Source organism: Coregonus clupeaformis, chromosome 9 (assembly GCF_020615455.1).
Source record: "Coregonus clupeaformis isolate EN_2021a chromosome 9, ASM2061545v1, whole genome shotgun sequence".
NCBI lineage: Eukaryota > Metazoa > Chordata > Actinopteri > Salmoniformes > Salmonidae > Coregonus > Coregonus clupeaformis.
In genome coordinates, this window is record NC_059200.1 from 51,231,330 (window position 1) to 51,254,332 (window position 23,003).

Sequence of the window (23,003 nt, forward strand, 5' to 3'; positions counted from 1 at the left end):
CTCTACAACATTCGCAGAGTACGACCCTGCCTTACACAGGAAGCGGTACAGGTCCTAATCCAGCCACTTGTCATCTCCCGTCTGGATTACTGCAACTCGTTGTTGGCTGGGCTCCCTGCCTGTGCCATTAAACCCCTACAACTCATCCAGAACGCTGCAGCCCGTCTGGTGTTCAACCTTCCCAAGTTCTCTCACGTCACCCCGCTCCTCCGCACACTCCACTGGCTTCCAGTTGAAGCTTGCATCTGCTACAAGACCATGGTGCTTGCCTACGGAGCTGTGAGGGGAACGGCACCTCCGTACCTTCAGGCTCTGATCAGTTCCTACACCCAAACGAGGGCATTGCGTTCATCCACCTCTGGCCTGCTGGCCCCCCTACCTCTGCGGAAGCACAGTTCCCGCTCAGCCCAGTCAAAACTGTTCGCTGCTCTGGTACCCCAATGGTGGAACAAGCTCCCTCACGACGCCAGGACAGCGGAGTCACTCACCACCTTCCGGAGACACTTGAAACCCCACCTCTTTGAGGAATACATGGGATAGGATAAAGTAATCCTTCCCTTACCCCACCCCAAAAAAAAAAAAAAAAATTGTAAAGTGCTTGTCCCACTAGCTATCATAAGGTGTAAGTCGCTCTGGATAAGAGCGTCTGCTGAATGACGAAAATATAAATGTAAAATGTAGATTTATCATATAATACATTTTCTAAACAAAATCGAACCCCTTTCTTTGAATGTTCGCCTGATTTGATGGAATAACTGATTGCATTGCATTAAGATAAACAATCACATTGTTATCTGCTGTACATCAGGTAAGATGATTAAATAAATTACTTTAATCATACTGGGATGCAGAACCAAAGAGGCATTGACCAATCCCTAAAATAGCAGCACACAGGGAACAGGGATCACAATGTTACTCAGTCAAACTACACGTGATAGAATGACCAAAAAAAACATACAGATAACTGCACCTTTAATTGCGTGCGGTTTCGACGCGTATTGGCGTTTTGAGGAAACGTGTAGTTCATTCCAAACCGTAGGCAACGTAACAAACATTCAATCGAACTGAACGCACCCAAGATGAGGCTGGCGCACACCCCTGCCGCCCCGCCCTGATGGCGCCTGGCGTTAATTTAAGAACTGTCCTTGCAGTAATGACGCATTTACTGCAGACAAATTCATCATGTCAACACGTGTCGAAACCGCATTTCAAGGTCCATTAATGGAGCCGAGGTCTGTATGTTCTTTTTTGTCATTCTATCATGTGTAGTTTAAAACGACCCTACTGACTCGACATTTAAGATGATTAGCCTATTTTCAATATTTACATGACCGAAAATCCCCTGTCCATGAAGTTGCCTACCACTTAAATTGTTTGTTTTAGTTTTATCTGCCACTAATTAATGTCACCATTAAGATGATCACATAATTGATTCTGACAAATTGCTTAGGCCTTCCCCCAAAGTGTAATGCAAAGTGGTATAGTTTAACAAAGAAACTCAAATTCATGTATATCAATGACAGGCACCTCCAGCCCTGGGGGGGCCCTGATTGGTTACCTTTGCCGCTAGTAAACACCTGAATCCAAGAATAAATTAACCATGGTCTTTAGTTTAGAACGCAATTAGTTTAATCAGGTGTGTTAGCTATAGGGCTGAGGGAAAAGTGACACCAATCAGGCCCCCGATGACTGGAGTTGCCATCCCTGATGTATATTGACAGAGTAACATTTTGGTCCCTGCTCCCTGTGTGCTGTTGTTTTTAGGGGTTGGTCAATGCCTCTCTGGTCTGGCATCCCAGAGCTGCCCCCTGGCTTCAGGTCCAGAGCAACTACTCATTCATGCAGCCCTGAACCTTGGCTTCTTCCAGGCTGTAGCTCTGTGTATGACAGTCTGGTCAGGTAAGGTGGCAGGAGAGCCCTCTAATTGAGATACCAGAGTTTCTTTGTTGATTGAGCACAACAGCCAAACTAAAAACATACCCAGAGAAGCAGGTTTAGGCCAAAAAAGATGGTGTACTTTTAGACTAGCCAGCAGATCCGACTCGCTTGCTTACAGCTGCACTCGGGTAAGACAGCATTCCTGTGTAGTTTAAGAAATGAAAAATGGCTCGGAAAACGTACCTCAATCCAGGAATAGAAGAATGCGTTGTACACCGAATTGTCCTATTAGCCCAACTGTTACAGAGGAGATTGTACGACTGCTAGTTTACGGAAAACTGTCTATTTCGTCCTCATGCTAGGTAGCAGAAGCCACAGCAGCCATTTTGGAATGGCAGTGTCAGCCAATCAGCTCATTTGTTGTTCAACGCGACGTGCAATTCCATAATGGCTGCTGTGACTACTGCTAGCTAGCACGAGGACAAAAACGGCAGTTTACGTAAACAGCAGTCTTTCAATCTTCTAGGTGTTTTCAGTTGGGACAATTCAGAGGACCACTCCACAGATCAACGAAGAGAAAGATATTTCACTTGATGTATATATGTGACTCATCCGGTTGGAGTTTCAACTCACTACCAAATATGGTGATGAGAGGAAGCCCAGTGGCCGGCAGTGGGAGAAGATGGCGTGAGATATATTCTGGCCAAACTTATCGATGAAACATTTGATCTCCATACAGTTTTGTTTCCAAAACTAGAATCTGTAGCAGAAGACTGCGTTTTGTACTTTGCCAAAGTTTATTAAAAATGGTTGTTTAGGAGTGCAAGGGCGAATTGAGTTATAGCACACGTGCACTTCAGAGTAGGCGTTCCCTAACGGCAATATGCAATAAATGCTAGAACGTGCCAATAGGATCTCACTAGCTTGGCTCTGCCCACCTCTTGCTTGGCTCTGCCCATTGGATTAATTTGCTCCCATTGGAAACGACAGGCTCTGGTCGATCTTAGGTTAGTTAAAAAAAATATTTGACTAAGCATTTCTCATCCCTGGATTGAGGTACATTTTCCGAGGCATATCTCGCGGCGGCTCTGCAGGGTCTTAATCTACACAGGAATGCTGTCTGACCCTAGTGCAGCTGTAAGCAAGCGAGTCGGATCTGCTGGCTATCTTTACACAGGCAGAAAATGAACAGCGGTGCTTTAACCAATTTCAACTTTTATGCCTTTCCCTAACACTAACCCTTACCTTCACCTTACTGAAACTATACCTAACCTAACCCTTGTTCCTTAACCTAACGTTAAAGGTAGACTCAGCTAAATTAAGGACGCCACGAGCAGCACCGCAGATATTGAGATGCAAGACTTCGCTGTCACACACAGTGTCTGTGCATGGGTTCGCTTCACTCTGTTCGAGTGTGGTAGGTACAAAACACTGCGGGGAGTTTAGCCTTGCGCTTCAACGCTCTTAGTTTCGGAAATTGACCCACTATGCCATTTACTTTGTGCACCTACGTCATATTGCTGATTCTACCTTTAACCCTGACCTTAATTAATTTCAACCCCTATGCCTACTCTTAAATATTTGTTCAGTCGGTTGAATATCCATTTCCCTACTTTTTTATGTTTATCACGTTTTTAATCACCAGTTACTGTCCCTTTTTAGTAATGCAGCCCCAGCCATGCCTCCCTCACCCATGAATGGTGAAAGGGGACCTACTATGCAAAAGCCTCGCAGGTACTGTTCATGACTATGGTATTCCAGCGCCTGCCTTGGACTTCCACTCATCAGGGTTGTATATACACTGCTCAAAAAAATAAAGGGAACACTTAAACAACACAATGTAACTCCAAGTCAATCACACTTCTGTGAAATCAAACTGTCCACTTAGGAAGCAACACTGATTGACAATACATTTCACATGCTGTTGTGCAAATGGAATAGACAACAGGTGGAAATTATAGGCAATTAGCAAGACACCCCCAATAAAGAAGTGGTTCTGCAGGTGGTGACCACAGACCACTTCTCAGTTCCTATGCTTCCTGGCTGATGTTTTGGTCACTTTTGAATGCTGGCGGTGCTTTCACTCTAGTGGTAGCATGAGACGGAGTCTACAACCCACACAAGTGGCTCAGGTAGTGCAGCTCATCCAGGATGGCACATCAATGTGAGCTGTGGCAAGAAGGTTTGCTGTGTCTGTCAGCGTAGTGTCCAGAGCATGGAGGCGCTACCAGGAGACAGGCCAGTACATCAGGAGACGTGGAGGAGGCCGTAGGAGGGCAACAACCCAGCAGCAGGACCGCTACCTCCACCTTTGTGCAAGGAGGAGCAGGAGGAGCATTGCCAGAGCCCTGCAAAATGACCTCCAGCAGGCCACAAATGTGCATGTGTCTGCTCAAACGGTCAGAAACAGACTCCATGAGGGTGGTATGAGGGCCCGACGTCCACAGGTGGGGGTTGTGCTTACAGCCCAACACCGTGCAGGACGTTTGGCATTTGCCAGAGAACACCAAGATTGGCAAATTCGCCACTGGCGCCCTGTGCTCTTCACAGATGAAAGCAGGTTCACACTGAGCACATGTGACAGACGTGACAGAGTCTGGAGACGCCGTGGAGAACGTTCTGCTGCCTGCAACATCCTCCAGCATGACCGGTTTGGTGGTGGGTCAGTCATGGTGTGGGTTGGCATTTCTTTGGGGGGCCGCACAGCCCTCCATGTGCTCGCCAGAGGTAGCCTGACTGCCATTACGTACCGAGATGAGATCCTCAGACCCCTTGTGAGACCATATGCTGGTGCGGTTGGCCCTGGGTTCCTCCTAATGCAAGACAATGCTAGACCTCATGTGGCTGGAGTGTGTCAGCAGTTCCTGCAAGAGGAAGGCATTGATGCTATGGACCGCCCGTTCCCCAGACCTGAATCCAATTGAGCACATCTGGGACATCATGTCTCGCTCCATCCACCAACGCCACGTTGCACCACAGACTGTCCAGGAGTTGGCAGATGCTTTAGTCCAGGTCTGGGAGGAGATCCCTCAGGACACCATCCGCCACCTCATCAGGAGCATGCCCAGGCGTTGTAGGGAGGTCATACAGGCACGTGGAGGCCACACACACTACTGAGCCTCATTTTGACTTGTTTTAACCCTCCCGTTGTCCTAGGGTCAAAATGACCCGCCACTGTGTTGAACCAACTTTATTTAATTTTTATATTTTTGGGATCATTTGTGAGGAGGCAGTGAGACTTTAAAGAAAGTATCACTGCCTCCTTCTCACAAATGTTCCAAAAAATATACAAATTAAATAAAGTTGGTTCAACACAGTGGCGGGTCATTTTGACCCTAGGACAACAGGAGGGTTAAGGACATTACATCGGTTGGATCAGCCTGTAGTGTGGTTTTCCACTTTAATTTTGAGGGTGACTCCAAATCCAGACCTCCATGGGTTGATACATTTGATTTCCATTGATCATTTTTGTGTGATTTTGTTGTCAGCACATTCAACTATGTAAAGAAAAAAGTATTTAATGAGATTTATTTCATTCATTCAGATCTAGGATGTGTTGTTTAAGTGTTCCCTTTATTTTTTTCAGCAGTGTATTAGTGCACACGGAGCAAAATGTCTTCCAAATGAAAATATACATTTCTTATTGGACAAGTTCACTTAGTCCCTTCCCGTTTAGGTCAGTTTTCTTCCACGTTACCGTGAGTACTCTAACCTGACCTTTTGTCTGGTTGCTTTTCCCATCAGGTCATCCATCCTTGAGCGATGTATCCTAAGGATGTCTACTGCCAGTGTTGCTGTTGGAACCGAGGACATGGATGGTATCAGGAGGTCAGTATGAAAAATGTATGCACTCACTACTGCAAGTTGCGCTGGGAAAGAGTGTCTGCTAAATGACTAAAATACAGATCATTTTTATTTTCTTGTCAACCTAAAGAGCACAATGAAGGGCCTCAGTACCTCAATCGGTGGAATACAACCATTTACCATTCTACATTACCCTTCCTCTTTTGAAATGTAGTGCATGTTCTCTATTTAGATGGAAAATTCCATGCACAATATTATTTCCAGCAATATTATAGGGGAAATCATGGAGGCTTGTTTTTCCTAGGTCCCAGTCAGGGATGCGGTGGGTCCCACGAAACCTGGATCCAGCTCACACAGAAGGCAATGAATCGGTTCTGAAACGACGGCAGAAACAGATTCAGTACGGCAAGAACACGTCTGGCTACCAGAATTACCTGGAGCAAGTTCCCAAGTATGACAACTGATTATTCTACAATACATTTTTATTGTAACTAGGTTCTGAAAGGGAGCTGATGGCCTGTGAAGAGCCCACAAAAACACATTTACTGAACTGTTTATTGGTTTAAACCTACAGTGCATTCGGAAAGTATTCAGACCCCGTGGCTTTTTCCACATTTTGTTACGTTACAGCCTTATTCTAAAATTGATTTTTTTTTTAAGAATCCTCAACAATGTACACACAATACCCAATAATGACAAAGCGAAAACAGGTTTTAAGAAATATTTGCGACTGTATTTAAAAAAAAAAAAAAAGATACCTTATTTACATCAGTATTCAGAAACTTTGCTATGAGACTTGAAATTGAGCTCTGGTGTATCCTGTTTCCATTGATCATGCTTGAGATGTTTCTACAACTTGATTGGAGTCCATCTGTGGTAAATGCAGTTGATTGGACATGATTTGGAAAGGCACACGCATGTCTAAATAAGGTTCCACAGTTGACCGTGCATGTCAGAGTAAAAACCAAGCCATGAGGTCGAAGGAATTGTCCGAAGAGCTCCGAGACAGGATTGTGTCGAGGCACAGATCTGGGGAAGGGTACCAAAAAATGTCTGTAGCATTGAAGGTCCCCAAGAACACAGTGGCCTCAATCATTCTAAAATGGAAGAAGTTTGAAACCACCAAGACTCTTCCTAGATCTTGCCGCCCGGCCAAACTGAGCAATCGGGGGAGAAGGGCCTTGGTCAGGGACGTGACCAAGAACCTGATGGTCACTGACAGAGCTCCAGAGTTCCTTTGTGGAGATGGGACAAACTTCCAGAAGGACAACCATCTCTGTAGCACTCCACCAATCAGCCCTTTATGGTAGAGTTGCCAGACGGAAGCCTCTCCTCAGTAAAAGGGACATGACCGCCCGCTTGGAGTTTGCCAAAAGGCACCTAAAGACTCTCAGACCATGAGAAACAAGTTTATTTGGTCTGATGAAACCAAGATTGAACTATTTGGCCTGAATGCCAAGCGTCAAGTCTGGAGGAAACCTGTCACCATCCCTACGGTGACGCATGATGGCAGCATCATGCTGTGGGGATGTTTTTCAGCGGCAGGGACTGGGAGACTAGTCAGGATTGAGGGGAAAGATGAATGGAACAAAGTACAGAGATCCTTGATGATAATAACCTGCTCAGGACCTCAGACTGGAGCGAAGGTTCACCTTCAAACAGGACAATGACCCTAAGCACACAGCCGAGACCTACGCAGGAGTCTCAATGTCCTTGAGTGGACCAGCCAGAGCCCGGACTTGAACCCGACCGAACATCCTCTCTGGAGATACCTAAAAATAGCTGTGCAGCAATGCTCCCCATCCAACCTAACAGAGCTTGAGAGGATCTGCAGAGAAGAATGGGAGGAAATAACCAAATACATTTTTACATTACATTTTCGTCATTTAGCAGACGCTCTTAATCAGAGCGACTTACAAATTGGTGCATTCACCTTATGATAGCCAGTGGGACAACCACTTTACTATATATATATATATATAATTAGAGTAGAAGGATTACTTTATCCTATCCCAGGTATTCCTTAAAGAGGTGGGGTTTCAAGTGTCTCCGGAAGGTGGTGAGTGACTCCGCTGTCCTGGCGTCGTGAGGGAGCTTGTTCCACCATTGGGGTGCCAGAGCAGCGAACAGTTTTGACTGGGCTGAGCGGGAACTGTGCTTCCGCAGAGGTAGGGGGGCCAGCAGGCCAGAGGTGGATGAACGCAATGCCATCGTTTGGGTGTAGGGACTGATCAGAGCCTGAAGGTACGGAGGTGCCGTTCCCCTCACAGCTCCGTAGGCAAGCACCATGGTCTTGTAGCAGATGCGAGCTTAAACTGGAAGCCAGTGGAGTGTGCGGAGGAGCGGCGTGACGTGAGAGAACTTGGGAAGGTTGAACACCAGACGGGCTGCGGCATTCTGGATGAGTTCTAGGGTTTAATGGCACAGTCAGGGAGCCCAGCCAACAGCGAGTTGCAGTAATCCAGACGGGAGATGACAAGTGCCTGGATTATGACCTGTGCCGCTTCCTGTGTAAGGCAGGGTCGTACTCTGCGACTGTTGTAGAGCATGAACCTACAGGATCAGGTCACCGCCTTGATGTTAGCGGAGAACGACAGGGTGTTGTCCAGGGTCACGCCAAGGCTCTTTGCACTCTGGAAGGAGGACACAACAGAGTTGTCAACCGTGATGGCGAGATCATGGAACGGGCAGTCCTTCCCCGGGAGGAAGAGCAGCTCCGTCTTGCCGAGGTTCAGCTTGAGGTGGTGATCCGTCATCCACACTGATATGTCTGCCAGACATGCAGAGATGCGATTCGCCACCTGGTTATCAGAAAGGGGAAAGGAGAAGATTAATTGTGTGTCGTCTGCTTAGCAATGATAGGAGAGGCTGTGTGAGGATATGACAGAGCCAAGTGACTTGGTGTATAGCGAGAATAGGAGAGGGCCTAGAACTGAGCCCTGGGGGACACCAGTGGTGAGAGCATGTGGTGCGGAGACAGATTCTTGCCATGCCCACCCAGAACTGTGAGGGGTGAGCCATCCTCAGGAAAGGAACTTGTCAAGCTCATTGATGAACTCTCCAAGGGAACCTGGAGGGTGATAAATGATAAGGATGTTAAGCTTGAATGGGCTAGTGACCGTGAGAGCATGGAATTAAAATGAGGAGATAGACAGATGGGTCAGGGGAGAAAGAGACAATGTCCACTTGGGAGAGCTGAGGATTCCTGTGCCACCACCCTGCTGACCAGATGCTCTCGGGTATGCGAGAACACATGGTCAGACGAGGAGAGAGCAGTAGGAGTAGCAGTGTTTGTAGCGTCATTCCCAAGAAGACTCGAGGCTGTAATCGCTGCCAAAGGTGCTTCAACAAAGTACTGGGTAAAGGGTCTGAATACTTATTTTTAATAATTTTGATAACATTTCTAAACCTGTTTTTGCTTTGTCATTATGGGGTATTGCGTGTAGATTGATTGGGGGCGGGGGGGGGGACTATTTAATCAATTTTAGAATAAGGCTGTAACGTAGTGGTCTGAGAACTTTCCGAATTCACTGCTACTTGCGAACACAAAAGATGGAAATAAATGTAAGTCTCCGTCACGAGAGTGGGTGGAATATGTATTTTTGCTTGTCTCCCCTCTCTCTGATAATAGGCGTCTGAGAATCCCTGGGCTGCACCCATCCACTCCAAACAAATATAGAAAATACAGCCGCCGATCTTGGGACATGCAGGTTCGTCTTTGGCGGAGAGCTCTGCATGGGTGGGACCCTCCATCTAAAGCGCAGAGAGAAGCCAAGGGACTGGAAGGACAGGACCCTGTTGACCAACTGTAGGTATTGGGTGATTTTACGTTTGTAATGGTATTTCATTGTCTTAAGTTGACCTCATCGTTGCTTGACTATATGCAGGAAGGGGTTGCTTGAGCAGATGAATTGCAAGCTATATGAAGACAGTGGTGTTAAAGAGGGGGCCAAAGGGAGAGGGGTGCCTTCAGATTCAAAAGCCCCCTTCTCCCCTAAACCTGCTGGAATGTCATTCAACAGTCCCTGGATGCTGCCCCATGGATCCCAGGTCTGAGTTTTACTGTTCTTAGGTTAGCAGGCATTTTCTTGTTTGGAGACATCCATTCACTGTGTGGTTTGGTTCTTTAGGTGGATGTGTCTGGTCCTCAAGTCTCATCCAAGCCAGGCTTGGGGTACTCCTTTAGCAGTGGCCTAACAGCTGAAGAGAATGTTTTGGGGTGGCTGAGATTTCTCCTGGAAACGGACCACGATCAACAAGTGCCCATGCAGGGAGACCGGCTACCGTGGAAACCATACTGATCATGGCTGTCAGTCACAGTGGTATATCTCTGGGGTATATCCTAATAGACTTGCAGGGGTACACTGGGTGTTGTGTTGACTGAAAGAAGTGATTGCTGTAAAATATTGACCACACACTTTGTAATGTCAGTTTGGGTCCCTTTTTACACACTTATTGTTTGTAATCAAACACACTTTTTAAGCAGTATATGCTTCACTAATGGTGTACCTAGATGTTTATTTGGACCCACTATTATTCTTAACTTTTTTGCACCATTTACTTGTCTGTCCCAATTACATTTTATTTATGTTAGGTTTTCTTCATGGCCCAACCCTCTAACACCAACGTTTCTCTCTTCTCACCCTGCCAATTCTGTTTTCTCTGTAAAGAGTAAAGAGGTCTTAAGCTTTATGTTGCTTTTGGCCCACTATCCACTTCACCATGTTCACCAGTCTGTGACCCAACTGACTGTCAGGCTCTACTGCCTCATGCACAATCTCTCCTGCCTACCTCGGATGTTTTTCTAAAAACAGAATGTTGATGCGAAATATGCTATCACTTTGTTTTGTCGTTTTTTTAAAATGATTTTCTCAGTTGTCATTTGTTACAACCTGAGTACTGATGCAAAGCGAAATTAATAAAGATGTGTTCAAAATTGAATATGTGGAGAATTTAACTTTTTCCACACAATTCTCAGGAGATTTATCCACAATAGAAATGTTTGGAATGTAGGCAGTGTCCGCAAAGTTGGCTTTCCTGGCTTAATGGGTCTCCGGGATTGGGGGACAGCGCTGAGCGCTAACGTCTTGCGCTTTCATTTGGCCCGTCCAACATGCAACACTAACTGCAGTATTCAAAGCATCCACAAGATTACGGTATACGCTATTTCTTGTACTTGCCTCACCAATACCTTGTACGGTAGGATGATATCGAGACCCTTCAGTAGGTAATATGAAAAGTGCCGTATTAAGGCGTGATTGTAAAATTGTCCCAGGGCCTATCAATTTGTCACAAGTTAACTGATCCTAATATAGCGAACTACAAGTACCACACGTTATAGCCATCTAATAACCCTCCGTCTGTTCAGTCAAAGTTGTGCCATTTTCAAGCATGAATGAACTCTTGCGACTTGACAACCTTTAAAAAAATGTAATCCATGCTTTTAAAATTCTACGCTATTGTACGTCAACTACATTAAATATTTTGTTTGAATTATCATTGAATGCGCCCACTCTCACGCAGTGATGTTATTTATAAATTCCAATCGCTCACTGGCTTGAACGTTTTTTTTATTTATTTTAAATGGACGACTGAATTGATTGTACGCTATGCTATTTTTCTAAGACTATGTCTTGTATATTTCAACGGCACGTTGATTATGACGTGCATGTTATGTTCCAGATATTGTAATCAACGAATGGTCTGGTACATGTTATGCTTTTAATAGGTCAATAATATCCGAGACGCATAGATACTAGTGTGGCTGCTAGTCGCATGCTGCACAGGCTCCAAATTGGTTTATCCTTCACGAGCAGTATTTAATCCTTGTCTGAGGTCCGGTGGTGTTCTTGGTCGTCAAGGTAAGAACGACATTTAATCAAGTAGCCGTTACAAAGAAAGGTTATTGATAGCAGCTTTATTTCTCTGAAATGTCTAGCTGCATCATATTCTGCATGGCCGTGTTTTGCTAGCACGCGTCCTAGAGACAGCACAGCGGTCCAAGGCTGTAGCAATATATGCATGCAATAGCTCGCGAGCCTCGACAGCTAGTGATTAAATCGGATAGTGGGGAGTGGGTAATTCATTGTTTATTTATTACAGGCTAACAAGCTATTGTGTTTTCGTGAGTATGTGTGTTTGTCTTCATAATCAGTTAAATGGACGTACGCTAAGCTAGCTAGCTTGCTAACCATATAAAATGACGATTAGCGTTAGCTAACGGAGCTCACTTAGTATCAGATTGTCACAGTGCGGCTTGCTATTGCTAACGTTAGCCATCTTGACTTAGCTAGCTAAGTGAATGCTTCATATTCTGTGAAGGGGTTTAGACCGACCTTCAAAACGATGATATACTAATTGTGAATGAATAGCTAGCTACCACACATTGCTCATTTGAAAGGTTTGTAATGGACAGCAAGTATACCATAATTTAGATATCTACTATTTATGTAGCTATCATTCTTGCTTTCCAAATGCCCTCATCAAAATGGTAGCTACCTGGCTAGCTAAGAAGCTTTTTCTCAATCTGTTCCGTTGCAAATGTTATTATTGAGTGAAGAAGAGCATGCCAGTTCTTGATAGATCATGACATGCTTGGTACTTTGCCAGATTGGACCTCAGTATGCACCCTTTTCAAATTCACGTATCCATAATCCAGGTTACTGGTTGAGGTGTTCGTTTTTGGTTACATTTTCTGGTTGTTGGACATGTGCCTAGTGATCTTGAGAAGGTATTTAATAAACCCCGAGTGGCATCAGGCAGGCCATCCCTGGACAACAGGCCCCTTGAGTCGTTGTACTTGCTTTCCCCAGGCACCTGTCACCATTATTTCTGCACTCACAGAGATGGTGTGTCCGAACACATCAGTGAGCACGTTTGGTCAGTGGTTGAGCATCTAAAGACCTGTTAAAGTTATGGCAGTCCATCTTCTAGGTCTGGAAAATACAAAATTTTGACATCTAGGCCTATTTTGTCTACTTCGTAAGATACAGAGAAAGTGATGGGTTTACCAAAAGTCAATATGGCGAACTGTACAGAACATGAATATGTGATTATTACAAATGTCCGAAAACATTAACAGTTTTTTTTGCATTTGAGAGGTACCACCACTGTTTGAAAACCCCTGCACTGTCATTTCCTGTTGAGAAAACAAAAGTGGTTCCAAACTAACAGTGGTCCTGCTGTCGGACTTGACTGTTCAGGTGAGCTGACTACAGGGATGATCATGTCCCAGTGAGACTGGGCAGGGCAACCTGGCCCAGAGGAGGAGTGGAGGTGCCAGAGAAGCTCTGCCGCTCACAATTAGACGAACAGACAGAGGGACACCCCCCTGCTCCTCGCAACCATGCATGGTCACACTGATCATCGAGCATCTGCAGAAAAGTAGTCTGGACAGCAACGCTCACCAAAGGGCCCTCAACGTGGTAAGGTGTCTTCACTTGTGTCAGCCTATGACTCTGCTTGCATGTCCTTGTCTTGATTGTAACACAGTGCTCAGCTTTATGACCATTTATGTCTCTTGCTGTCAATTGCTCCTCCAAATGAACATGTCTGTCTTCCAGTCTCAGCTGGACCCCAACAACCTAGGAATTTGCTGGCCTACAAATGGATTGATGCCTGGTGAGTATGTACAAGTAAAGCCACTTAGCCCGTTATTCAGCAATGTCTTGCATTAGGCATTGCAACTTTGGCTTTGCACTGTGCCAAGTTAACGAGAACAGACTAATGGAGGTTAATTCCAAATTACAGAAGGGAAATGGTTCTATAGCTTGTTAACAGGAAACCACATTACGTAATCTATTACATGCATGTACCTTCTCAGGCTGATCATGCAAAGGGGGTCTTCTTAAAGGTAGACTCAGTGATACAGTGCATTCGGACCCCTTGACTTTTTCCACATTTTGTTACGTTACAGCCTTATTCTGAAATTGATTAAATTGTTTGTTTTTTACCCTGATCAAGCTACACACAATACCCCATAATGACAAAGCAAAAACAGGTTTTTATACATTTTTGCAAATGTATTAAAAATAAACAACTGAAATATGACATTTACATAAGTATTCAGACCCTTTACTCAGTACTTTGTTGAAGCACCTTTGGCAACGATTACATCCTCAAGTCTTCTTGGGTATGATGCTACAAGCTTGGCACACCTGTATTTGGGGAGATTCTCCTCTGCAGATCCTCTCAAGCTCTGTCAGGTTTGATGGGGAGCGTCGCTCCACAGCTATTTTCAGGTCTCTCCAAAGATGTTGGATTGGGTTCAAGTCCGGGCTCTGGCTGGGCCACTCAAGGACATCGAGACTTGTCGCGAAGCCACTCCTGCGTTGTCTTTGCTGTGTGCTTAGGGTCGTTGTCCTGTTGGAAGGTGAACCTTCGCCCCAGTCTGAGGTTCTGAGTGCTCTGGAGCAGGTTTTCATCAAGGATCTTTCTGTACTTTGCTCCGTTCATCTTTCCTTCGATCCTGACTAGTCTCCCAGTCCCTGCCGCTGAAAAACATCCCCACAGTATGATGGTGGTGGCAGCATGCTTCACCGTAGGGATTGTGGCAGGTTTCCTCCAGACAGAACTCTTTGGCCTGAATGCCAAGCGTCACATCTTGGTTTCATCAGACCAGAGAATCTTGTTTCTCATGGTCTGAGAGTCCTTTAGGTGCCTTTTGGCAAACTCCAAGTGGGCTGTCATGTGCCTTTTACTGAGGAGTTGCTTCCGTCTGGCCACTCTAACATATAGGCCTGATTGGTGGAGTACTGCAGAGATGGTTGTCCTTCTGGAAGGTTCTCCCATCTCCACAAAGGAACTCTGGAGCTCTGTCAGAGTGACCATTGGGTTCTTAGTCACCTCCCTGACCAAGGCCCTTCTTCCCCGATTTCTCAGTTTGGCCGGGCGTCCCGCTCTAGGAAGAGTGTTCGTGGTTCCAAACTAATTCCATTTAAGAATGATGGAGGCCACTGTTTTCATGGGGATCTTCAATGCTGCATAAATGTTTTGTTACCCTTCCCCAGATCTGTGCCTCGACACAATCCTGTCTCGGAGCTCTACAGACAATTCCTTCGACCTCATGGCTTGGTTTTTGCTCTAACATGCTGTGGAACCTTATATAGACAGGTGTGTGCCTTTCCAAATCATGTCCAATCAATTGAATTTACCACAGGTGGACTCCAATCAAGTTGTAGAAACATCTCAAGGATGATCAATGGAAACAGGATGAACTTGAGCTCAATTTCGAGCAAAGGCTCTTAATACTTATGTAAGTAAGGTATTTTTATTTTGTAATACATTTGCAACAATTTCTAAACCTGTTTTCGCTTTGTAATTATTGGGTATTGTGTGTAGATTGATAAATTAATTTAATCAATTTTAGAATAAGGCTGTAACGTAACAAAATGTGGAAAAGGGGAAGGGGTCTGAATTCTTTTTGAATGCACTGTATGTACAGCAGTAGATATACTAGAGTAAGCTGTCAAGAATCCAGTGTATGTGTATATATATATATATGCAGTGTGTATAAACAGCGTAACTAAGATGTAAAGTAGTAGAAATATTAGAATGAGCAATGTCGAGAATACATTATTTAAATACACACTACAAAACCCCATGGTAAAATGGATAGAATTGTAAGAAATTAGCTTCCGGACCAGTGTCAAGCTGCAACTACATTGTATCAGGAATGAATTGCCTTTTTTCCATTTTCTCACATATCATTGAATTAAATAAACCTCAACAGTAGTTTCTATTAATGTTAGAGCTGGGCGATATGGACAAAAATCCATATCACAATAAATTGACTGAATTATCACAATAAATAAATAGAACGATAAGTCTAACAATGTGCACCATAGTTACGTTAGTATACTTTTAACTGCTACTACTACTTTGAATGTTGTAGTTATCAAATGTCCCGTTAGCAATTGCCCAAATTAGCAGACTTTTTTTTAAACTTCACATTTCTCTAGTATAGTAAAAAAATATATAGCTCAAAAAAATAAAGGGAACACTTAAACAACACAATGTAACTCCAAGTCAATCACACTTCTGTGAAATCAAACTGTCCACTTAGGAAGCAACACTGATTGACAATAAATGTCACATGCTGTTGTGCAAATGGAATAGACAATAGGTGGAAATTTATAGGCAATTAGCAAGACACTCCCAATAAAGGACTGGTTTTGCAGGTGGTGACCACAGACCACTTCTCAGTTCCTATGCTTCCTGGCTGATGTTTTGGTCACTTTTGAATGCTGGCGGTGCTTTCACTCTAGTGGTAGCATGAGACGGAGTCTACAACCCACACAAGTGGCTCAGGTAGTGCAGCTCATCCAGGATGGCACATCAATGCGAGCTGTGGCAAGGTTTGCTGTGTCTGTCAGCGTAGTGTCCAGAGCATGGAGTCGCTACCAGGAGACAGGCCAGTACATCAGGAGATGTGGAGGAGGCCGTAGGAGGGCAACAACCCAGCAGCAGGACTGCTACCTCCGCCTTTGTGCAAGGAGGAGCAGAAGGAGCACTGCCAGAGCCCTGCAAAATGACCTCCAGCAGGCCACAAATGTGCATGTGTCTGCTCAAATGGTCAGAAACAGACTCCATGAGGGTGGTATGAGGGCCCGACGTCCACAGGTGGGGGTTGTGCTTACAGCCCAACACCGTGCAGGACGTTTGGCATTTGCCAGAGAACACCAAGATTGGCAAATTCGTCACTGGCGCCCTGTGCTCTTCACAGATGAAAACAGGTTCACACTGAGCACATGTGACAGTCTGGAGACGCCGTGGAGAACGTTCTGCTGCCTGCAACATCCTCCAGCATGACTGGTTTGGCGGTGGGTCAGTCATGGTGTGGGTTGGCATTTCTTTGGGGGGCCTCACAGCCCTCCATGTTCTCGCCAGAGGTAGCCTGAGTGCCATTAGGTACCGAGATGAGATCCTCAGACCCCTTGTGAGACCATATGCTGGTGCGGTTGGCCCTGGGTTCCTCCTAATGAAAGGCAATGCTAGACCTCATATGACTGGAGTGTGTCAGCAGTTCCTGCAAGAGGAAGGCATTGATGCTATGGACTGGCCCGCCCATTCCCCAGACCTGAATCCAATTGAGCACATCTGGGACATCATGTCTCGCTCCATCCACCAACGCCACATTGCACCACAGACTGTCCAGGAGTTGGCGGATGCTTTAGTCCAGGTCTGGGAGGAGATCCCTCAGGAGACCATCCGCCACCTCATCAGGAGCATGCCCAGGCGTTGTAGGAAGGTCATACAGGCACGTGGAGGCCACACACACTACTGAGCCTAATTTTGACTTGTTTTAAGGACATTACATCAAAGTTGGATCAGCCTGTAGTGTGGTTTTCCACTTTAATTTTGAGGGTGACTCCAAATCCAGACCTCTATGGGTTGATACATTTGATTTCCATTGATCATTTTTGTGTGATTTTGTTGTCAGCACATTCAACTATGTAAAGAAAAAAGTATTTAATAAGATTATTTCATTCATTCAGATCTAGGATTTGTTATTTTAGTGTTCCCTTTATTTTTTTGAGCAGTGTATATTTGAGTGGTCGGTTTGGTCCATGTCGATAATTTTCGGTTTATCATCCCAGCTCTAATTAATGGTATCATCTTTCTCCTTATTCTCATAGAGAGCAGTTATTGGCAGCTCTGCCCTCCCTCCAAGCCTGGCCTGCAGGGTGTGCTGAGCTCCAGCTTCCCCCCCTGCCCTGTCCCTCTGGTTCCCCCCGAAACTCACCTGGCAGAGGGGGAAGCCCTGCACCGGCCCCTGGTCCCAAGCACCTCAGTGACAGACCTGTCTTTTCCAGGTGCACCCCCTCCCCCCCCGCCACCCCCCAAACGCCACTGTCGTTCACTGTCCGTGCCAGAGGACCTTTCACGCTGCCGTTATACCTGGCGGCCCAGCGCCTCGAGGGTCTGGACACCTGTGAATCGCCAATGCCACAGTGGAGGGGGAGCGGGGGGACCTTGTCCACTTCGTGCTCCTAGCTCGTCTCTAAACTCTTCACTATACTCTTCTTCAAGCCCCACATTCTTTAGCCTTGCTCTCTCCCCTGACTCCCCACTGCCCTGGAATTTCCCATGGGACCCCAGTGACACTGCTGGAGGAGGCGCCTGCTGCTGTTTCTTCCCCTCCCCGTCGTCCTGCTCCTCTTCTCCGTCCCCGCTCCACCCTCCCCCTCCTCCACAGCGACGCTTCTCTCTGTCCCCTGTCCTTATCAGAGAGGCTGCCGCCCAGTTCCTGCCCCCGCCTCCAGTTCCACCGCAGCGTGCAGCACCCCCTCCGGCTGTGCCTGCTTCGCCCTCCTCTGCCTGCAGCACCCCGTCCTCGCTTCGCCGGGCCATCCCCCCTCAGCTCCCGCGCTGCCACTCCCAGCCCTGTGACCTGCTCCTTCTCAAACCGGGCCTGAAGCGACGCCGTGACCCAGACAGACCATTTGCCCGGCCAGTACTGGATTTCACCAAGATGACTCGGGTAAACAAAATATCATTTAAGGGTCAGGAAATGAATAGAAATGGTTGCTGTATGTAGATCGGTGGAGGTGGATCATGCCCTCTCCTAGCCAGAGGAAGGTTGTTAATTTGAAGGTTAAAGTGATAGTTCACCCAAATTACATAATGGAATATTGGTTTCCTTACCCTGTAAGCAGTCTATGGACAAGATATGACCGCAATGCATGGGATTTGTGCCACAAAGGCTAAAACATTAGCATTCGGAAACAGTGCCAGGGAAACGAAACCTGACCACTCTTAGTTGTTGTGGAAATTGACCCACTATGCTGTTTATTTTCTGCACCTACGTCATATTGCTGAGTCTACCTTTAACCTTAATTAATTTAGACCCCTATGCCTAATCTTAAATGTTTGTTCAGCAGGTCGAATATCCACTTCCCTACTGTTGCAGAAATTGACCCACTATGCTGTTTACATTCTGCATCTACTAGGGGTGTGCCGACATGGCCGTACTCTTAGTCATATCCGTAAATTGACAGTTGAATATCGGATGATACTTGTGATCGGAAAAAAAACTAAAGCGTTTTAATATGCCTAAATAGATGTTGGCAAAATACCTCCCTGCAGATTAGGAACAGCGCGCGAATGGGTGTATGTGTGTCCTCAATTTGCAGCAGGCAGCCAAGTTTGCAGTAACTCAGTCAGAATGCGCATCAGTGTTTAATATTTTTTCCCTACCCTTGCCCCGCTTGTTAGATATTATGCACATTGATAGCTTGATAGCAAACGTCCTCGCCATGCGATTTATCATAGTAGCAGGCATCAACAATCTAAATGATCAGACCAAAATGATGATGCGAGTGGACGGATTCACTCTCTCCAATCAGAGCAGCAGGATCAACATATATCCCGCCCTTCTCTTTACAGACAGGCAAACTAGCCAGTTGAGTTATTTAGACCACGTAAAACCTCGCACATGACTGACTGACATGAGAAAGATGCATGCTGGCACACAAAAATTACGTTTTTTCCGATCATGGATAATTAAAAAAAATACTCTGATCATAATCGTATCCAGAAAATTGCCCATATCCATTACGATACTTGTTTTGTCCGACTACTCGGCACACCCCTAGCATCGACGTCATATCGCAGAGTCTACCTTTAAGGCTCAAAAAGCATCCTTGTTAAACTTGTCAAATCACACAGTCTAACCGTACTGTAAGAAACATTCCATTTCATCAGCGAGATGGACCATTTATCTTTACAACATCAATAGACATGCAGAGGCAACGTTCACCCATACCTCCATTCTTAGAATACAGACCACACCTGTGTATTATTGTTCTTGTTACCCATCGTCCCAGGCCACAGATGTCTCTTCTGCTCCCATGCCCCAGGGTGCCAATGGCTCTCAATGTAGGCAATGCCAGGCCAATGTTATACTGTACACCAAGACTCACTCTTGAATGTATTTGCATATAATTTACATGCAGCTGCAGAAAGTCTGGCATCCCTTTTCAGTGTACCCACCCAGTCACCCCCTCACATTAAAAAAACAAGGTACGCTACACTTAAAAGTTGCAGGTTAATTTAGCCCGAATCCTTTACATGTGGTGTATATGTAAAACAGTTGTTCTGGTTAGGTTTAGAATAGTCTCTTTCAGCAGCCACAGTCATTGGAAGAGCTTATTAGAAGAGTTTGAGTCGGGCATACGAGACTAGGCTTACACCTACAGTATTTGGTAGTTCAACCCCATATATTGAAGTTAACAATACGAGCCCAGTTCATTTTCAGGGAGATGTGGCATCATATTACCCTTGTTTCTATTGTTAGTTCAGGATTTTCTTTTAAAATGTGACAAACTAAACTGCTGCGCCCATGTTGTAAGAATCAGAAAGATTATGTATGATGCTTCATTTTTCCACTTCCTAACCAGTTATATCAACTTGGTATCATTTGATTTGGGTTGTTCCATATGAATTCAATAATTTTCTGACTGCACCCCTTTAGATTTGAACGAAACCTTCCATTCAAGTTTGCCCATGGTAGAAGTGGTCAGAAAGGGACATTTGGACCGGAGTGCCCAAACATTTAGGGAGATAGAGGTGCTCAAAGTTGACCTGTTTTGCATACCCCACCCTACCATGAGACATCATCCATGTTTTCATTACTGAAAAATATTTACATAGCCTATTTTACCGTCATCGGTTGAGATGCAGCATTCTCTTGAGTACCTGGTGGGTGTCATTTCATTCATAGAAACAGAATTCATAGAATGGACCTATCCCTTCAGACAACTTCAATTTAGCTGGTACACTATTGACATTTAATTTAATTTTTATGTTTAAATTACTACCAGAAAGATGGCCACCAGTCCACCCACCGTTGAATGTCAACATTTAATGAAAATGTCTATATTTCAATGATTTCAATAGGTTTTCTATGGAAGATTGACAGTTTAATTTTAAACAATGGATATTCCCACTCAAGTCAACGTTATCTGGTGTGTGGACCTCCAACCATCTTTGTGGTACCATTTGAAAGTTGAAATTACAATTTTATTCACGTTTTAGTTCATTTATCAACCAAAACATTAGCTACAGATTGTAACACCAGATATTGTGATTTAACCCAAAAAATTGGCTATCCATTTAGGTTAGGTACTGTTTGGTGTAGCACAGAGAATTTTCTACCAACCTTGGCGATACTGTCTTCATCCTCGATTCGTGGAAACAAGAGTCTCAATGTCCTTGTCTAGTTGCAGGGGGTCCATTTTTTTAATTTAGAAAATGCTCTGTTATTTAAATATTTTTTTTTGCTCCGTGAAAAAAATCCAACAATGTGTACGCCGCCATCTTAAGTTTTTAGGTAATTTATGTTCAAGTCATGAAGACATGGATGTCTCATGGTAGGGTGGGTTTGCAAAATGGGTCAACTTTGAGCACCTCTATCTCCTGAATGTTTTGGCATTCAGATCCAAAAACTTTCTGACCACTTCTACCATGGAAGGTTTTGTTCAAATAAAAAAGGGGTGCAGTCAGAAAGTGATTGAAATCATATGGAGCAACCCTTTACCTATTTCTGTATCATGAATAGAGAACATGTGGTTTGAATGCAGTCCAGAATGTAGACTGCTCTTGTCTTTTTAGAGAGGGATGATACATGTGTAAACAAGGCCTTGTTCTCTCTTAAATGTTTATCCTATTTGTGTATTTTCAGACTCGCAGTACAGACCCCTTGAGTGGTATGGAGCGTGGGAGGCTGGCTTGTGGAGGGGATGTTTGCATGGGCTTTGAGCCTTTTTTGGGGGACTTCAGAGGGTCGTGTTCACCAGCAGAGGGGCTGGGAAGGACAAGCATTGGACCTCTAAGTGAGAGTGACGAGGAGGGGGAAGAGGGGGAGGAAGACCCTGATCGAGAAGAGTGTCAGCCGAGTGTCTTTGAGAGGGATTGTACAGAACTAGATTTGAGCCTAATTGAAGAAAATTAAAATCTTTCCCCTTTACCGCCAGCATTCAACACTCCACCCTGCTACACTTCATCGGCAGGGCTCTCAGGAACACGACTTCTCTCTCATGGGATGAGCTGGGGTATATATAATCTCATTGACAATGGTCATGATTTGACTTCTACCAATAATAACAATTAATTCAGGTAGCCATGGATGCTGTCCTTCCATCAGAGTACATTCCAGAAACAGTTGCTGAAACATTCTTGTGAATAATCTGAATGCTGGAGATGCCAGCTATTTCCGTAGTGTGTTGGATGTCTTCTTAATGCACCCTCACAGACTAGGATGGAATTTGGGAAGACTAACACGCTTCTGGTTGCTTTCTTTCTTTTACATGACTTTCCTCTCAATTGCCTTTTTTTGGTACAGTAGTAAGACTAGACTTTCTTGAATGATGGTGGTGAATTGAATATCTGTGTTTTGTTCAGTTTGATGCAAAAGGAAAGTATGGCATTGCAGTTTTCTTTCTGCGGTCCTATTAGTTTCTGGTAAAGAATCCATATGATTCAGCATAAGCCTTAAGACACCATATTTGTTCTGTTAACAAAAAAATACAACTATGAAAAGGAAATTAATTGTGTAGATATTAGTCCTTTCATTGTTTCTTTTCTGCAGTTTCTTTTATTTTATATTTTTTATCTATACGACTCATCCTCTGAAAATAGAGATGTATAGACATTGATAATGAATGCACTGTTTGACAAGTTAAACAAAAACATAAAAATGGAAGCAACCACTATTCTGAGGGCACATTGTAATATTGTATTATACAGCGATCATTTGTTGAAAACAAGTTGTGTAAAGATGGTAGCTGGGAGACCTGGGGCAGGCCATTGCTGTCTTTTAGAGATGTTTTTTATTGTATGTGTTAAAAAGATGGCAATTTCAAACTCCGTTTTGAATAAATAAAGTTTATTGGAAATTATTTTACAAGGAAAGGGAAGTGTCCAGTGAGCTTTTTTGAAAATATTATTGAAATAATGTGTGTATACATGCTTGATCTCAGGCATGCATGTCAGGTATCAGTCCACATCCACCATGAATGAGTAGCCCCCATCTATCACTGTCCACCATTAGTGGCAGTGAGTGATGATAGAACATAATGCCATGACGTCAGAAATACCCTGCATCTGATGCTCCTCATCCTCAAGTAGCTCAGTAATAGAGTCCGCTCTTGATGCTCCTCATCCTCAAGTAGCTCAGTAATAGAGTCCGCTCTTGTCCTTTCTGTGACTGCCCTCCACTAAAATCACTTGAACTGTTGCGATTAAATTGGGCAATAAATGGGAAACGGAAGTAGCAGCCTGCCTGTGGTTGAGAATACATTATGATCTTTGCCATCTTTAAA

General features: G+C 44.7%; 2 protein-coding genes across 6 annotated transcripts; both read left to right on the forward strand.

Annotated features, from left to right (window-relative positions):
- Nucleotides 1-988: 988 nt before the first annotated feature.
- Nucleotides 989-10,623, forward strand: LOC121574448. Its single transcript, XM_041887068.2, has 8 exons — nucleotides 989-1,232; nucleotides 1,765-1,899; nucleotides 3,541-3,612; nucleotides 5,623-5,706; nucleotides 5,987-6,133; nucleotides 9,314-9,490; nucleotides 9,570-9,732; nucleotides 9,813-10,623. Exons 1-8 carry the CDS (start codon nucleotides 1,183-1,185, stop codon nucleotides 9,981-9,983), a joined length of 999 nt encoding a protein of 332 aa, XP_041743002.1. The 5' UTR covers nucleotides 989-1,182; the 3' UTR covers nucleotides 9,984-10,623.
- A 203-nt stretch (nucleotides 10,624-10,826) lies between these two features.
- LOC121574065 (protein FAM53C-like) lies at nucleotides 10,827-22,593 on the forward strand. 5 transcript variants are annotated; one of them, XM_045222669.1, is made up of 5 exons: nucleotides 10,827-10,909; nucleotides 12,885-13,106; nucleotides 13,245-13,302; nucleotides 17,319-18,163; nucleotides 21,365-22,593. In XM_045222669.1, exons 2-5 carry the CDS (start codon nucleotides 13,032-13,034, stop codon nucleotides 21,632-21,634), a joined length of 1,248 nt encoding a protein of 415 aa, XP_045078604.1. In that variant the 5' UTR covers nucleotides 10,827-10,909; nucleotides 12,885-13,031; the 3' UTR covers nucleotides 21,635-22,593. The 5 variants fall into 5 exon arrangements, with proteins under 5 accessions (XP_045078604.1, XP_045078607.1, XP_045078603.1 ...); XM_045222672.1 differs by having other exon boundaries at nucleotides 10,849-10,905; XM_045222668.1 differs by lacking the exon at nucleotides 10,827-10,909 and adding an exon at nucleotides 10,981-11,543.
- Nucleotides 22,594-23,003: the final 410 nt, after the last annotated feature.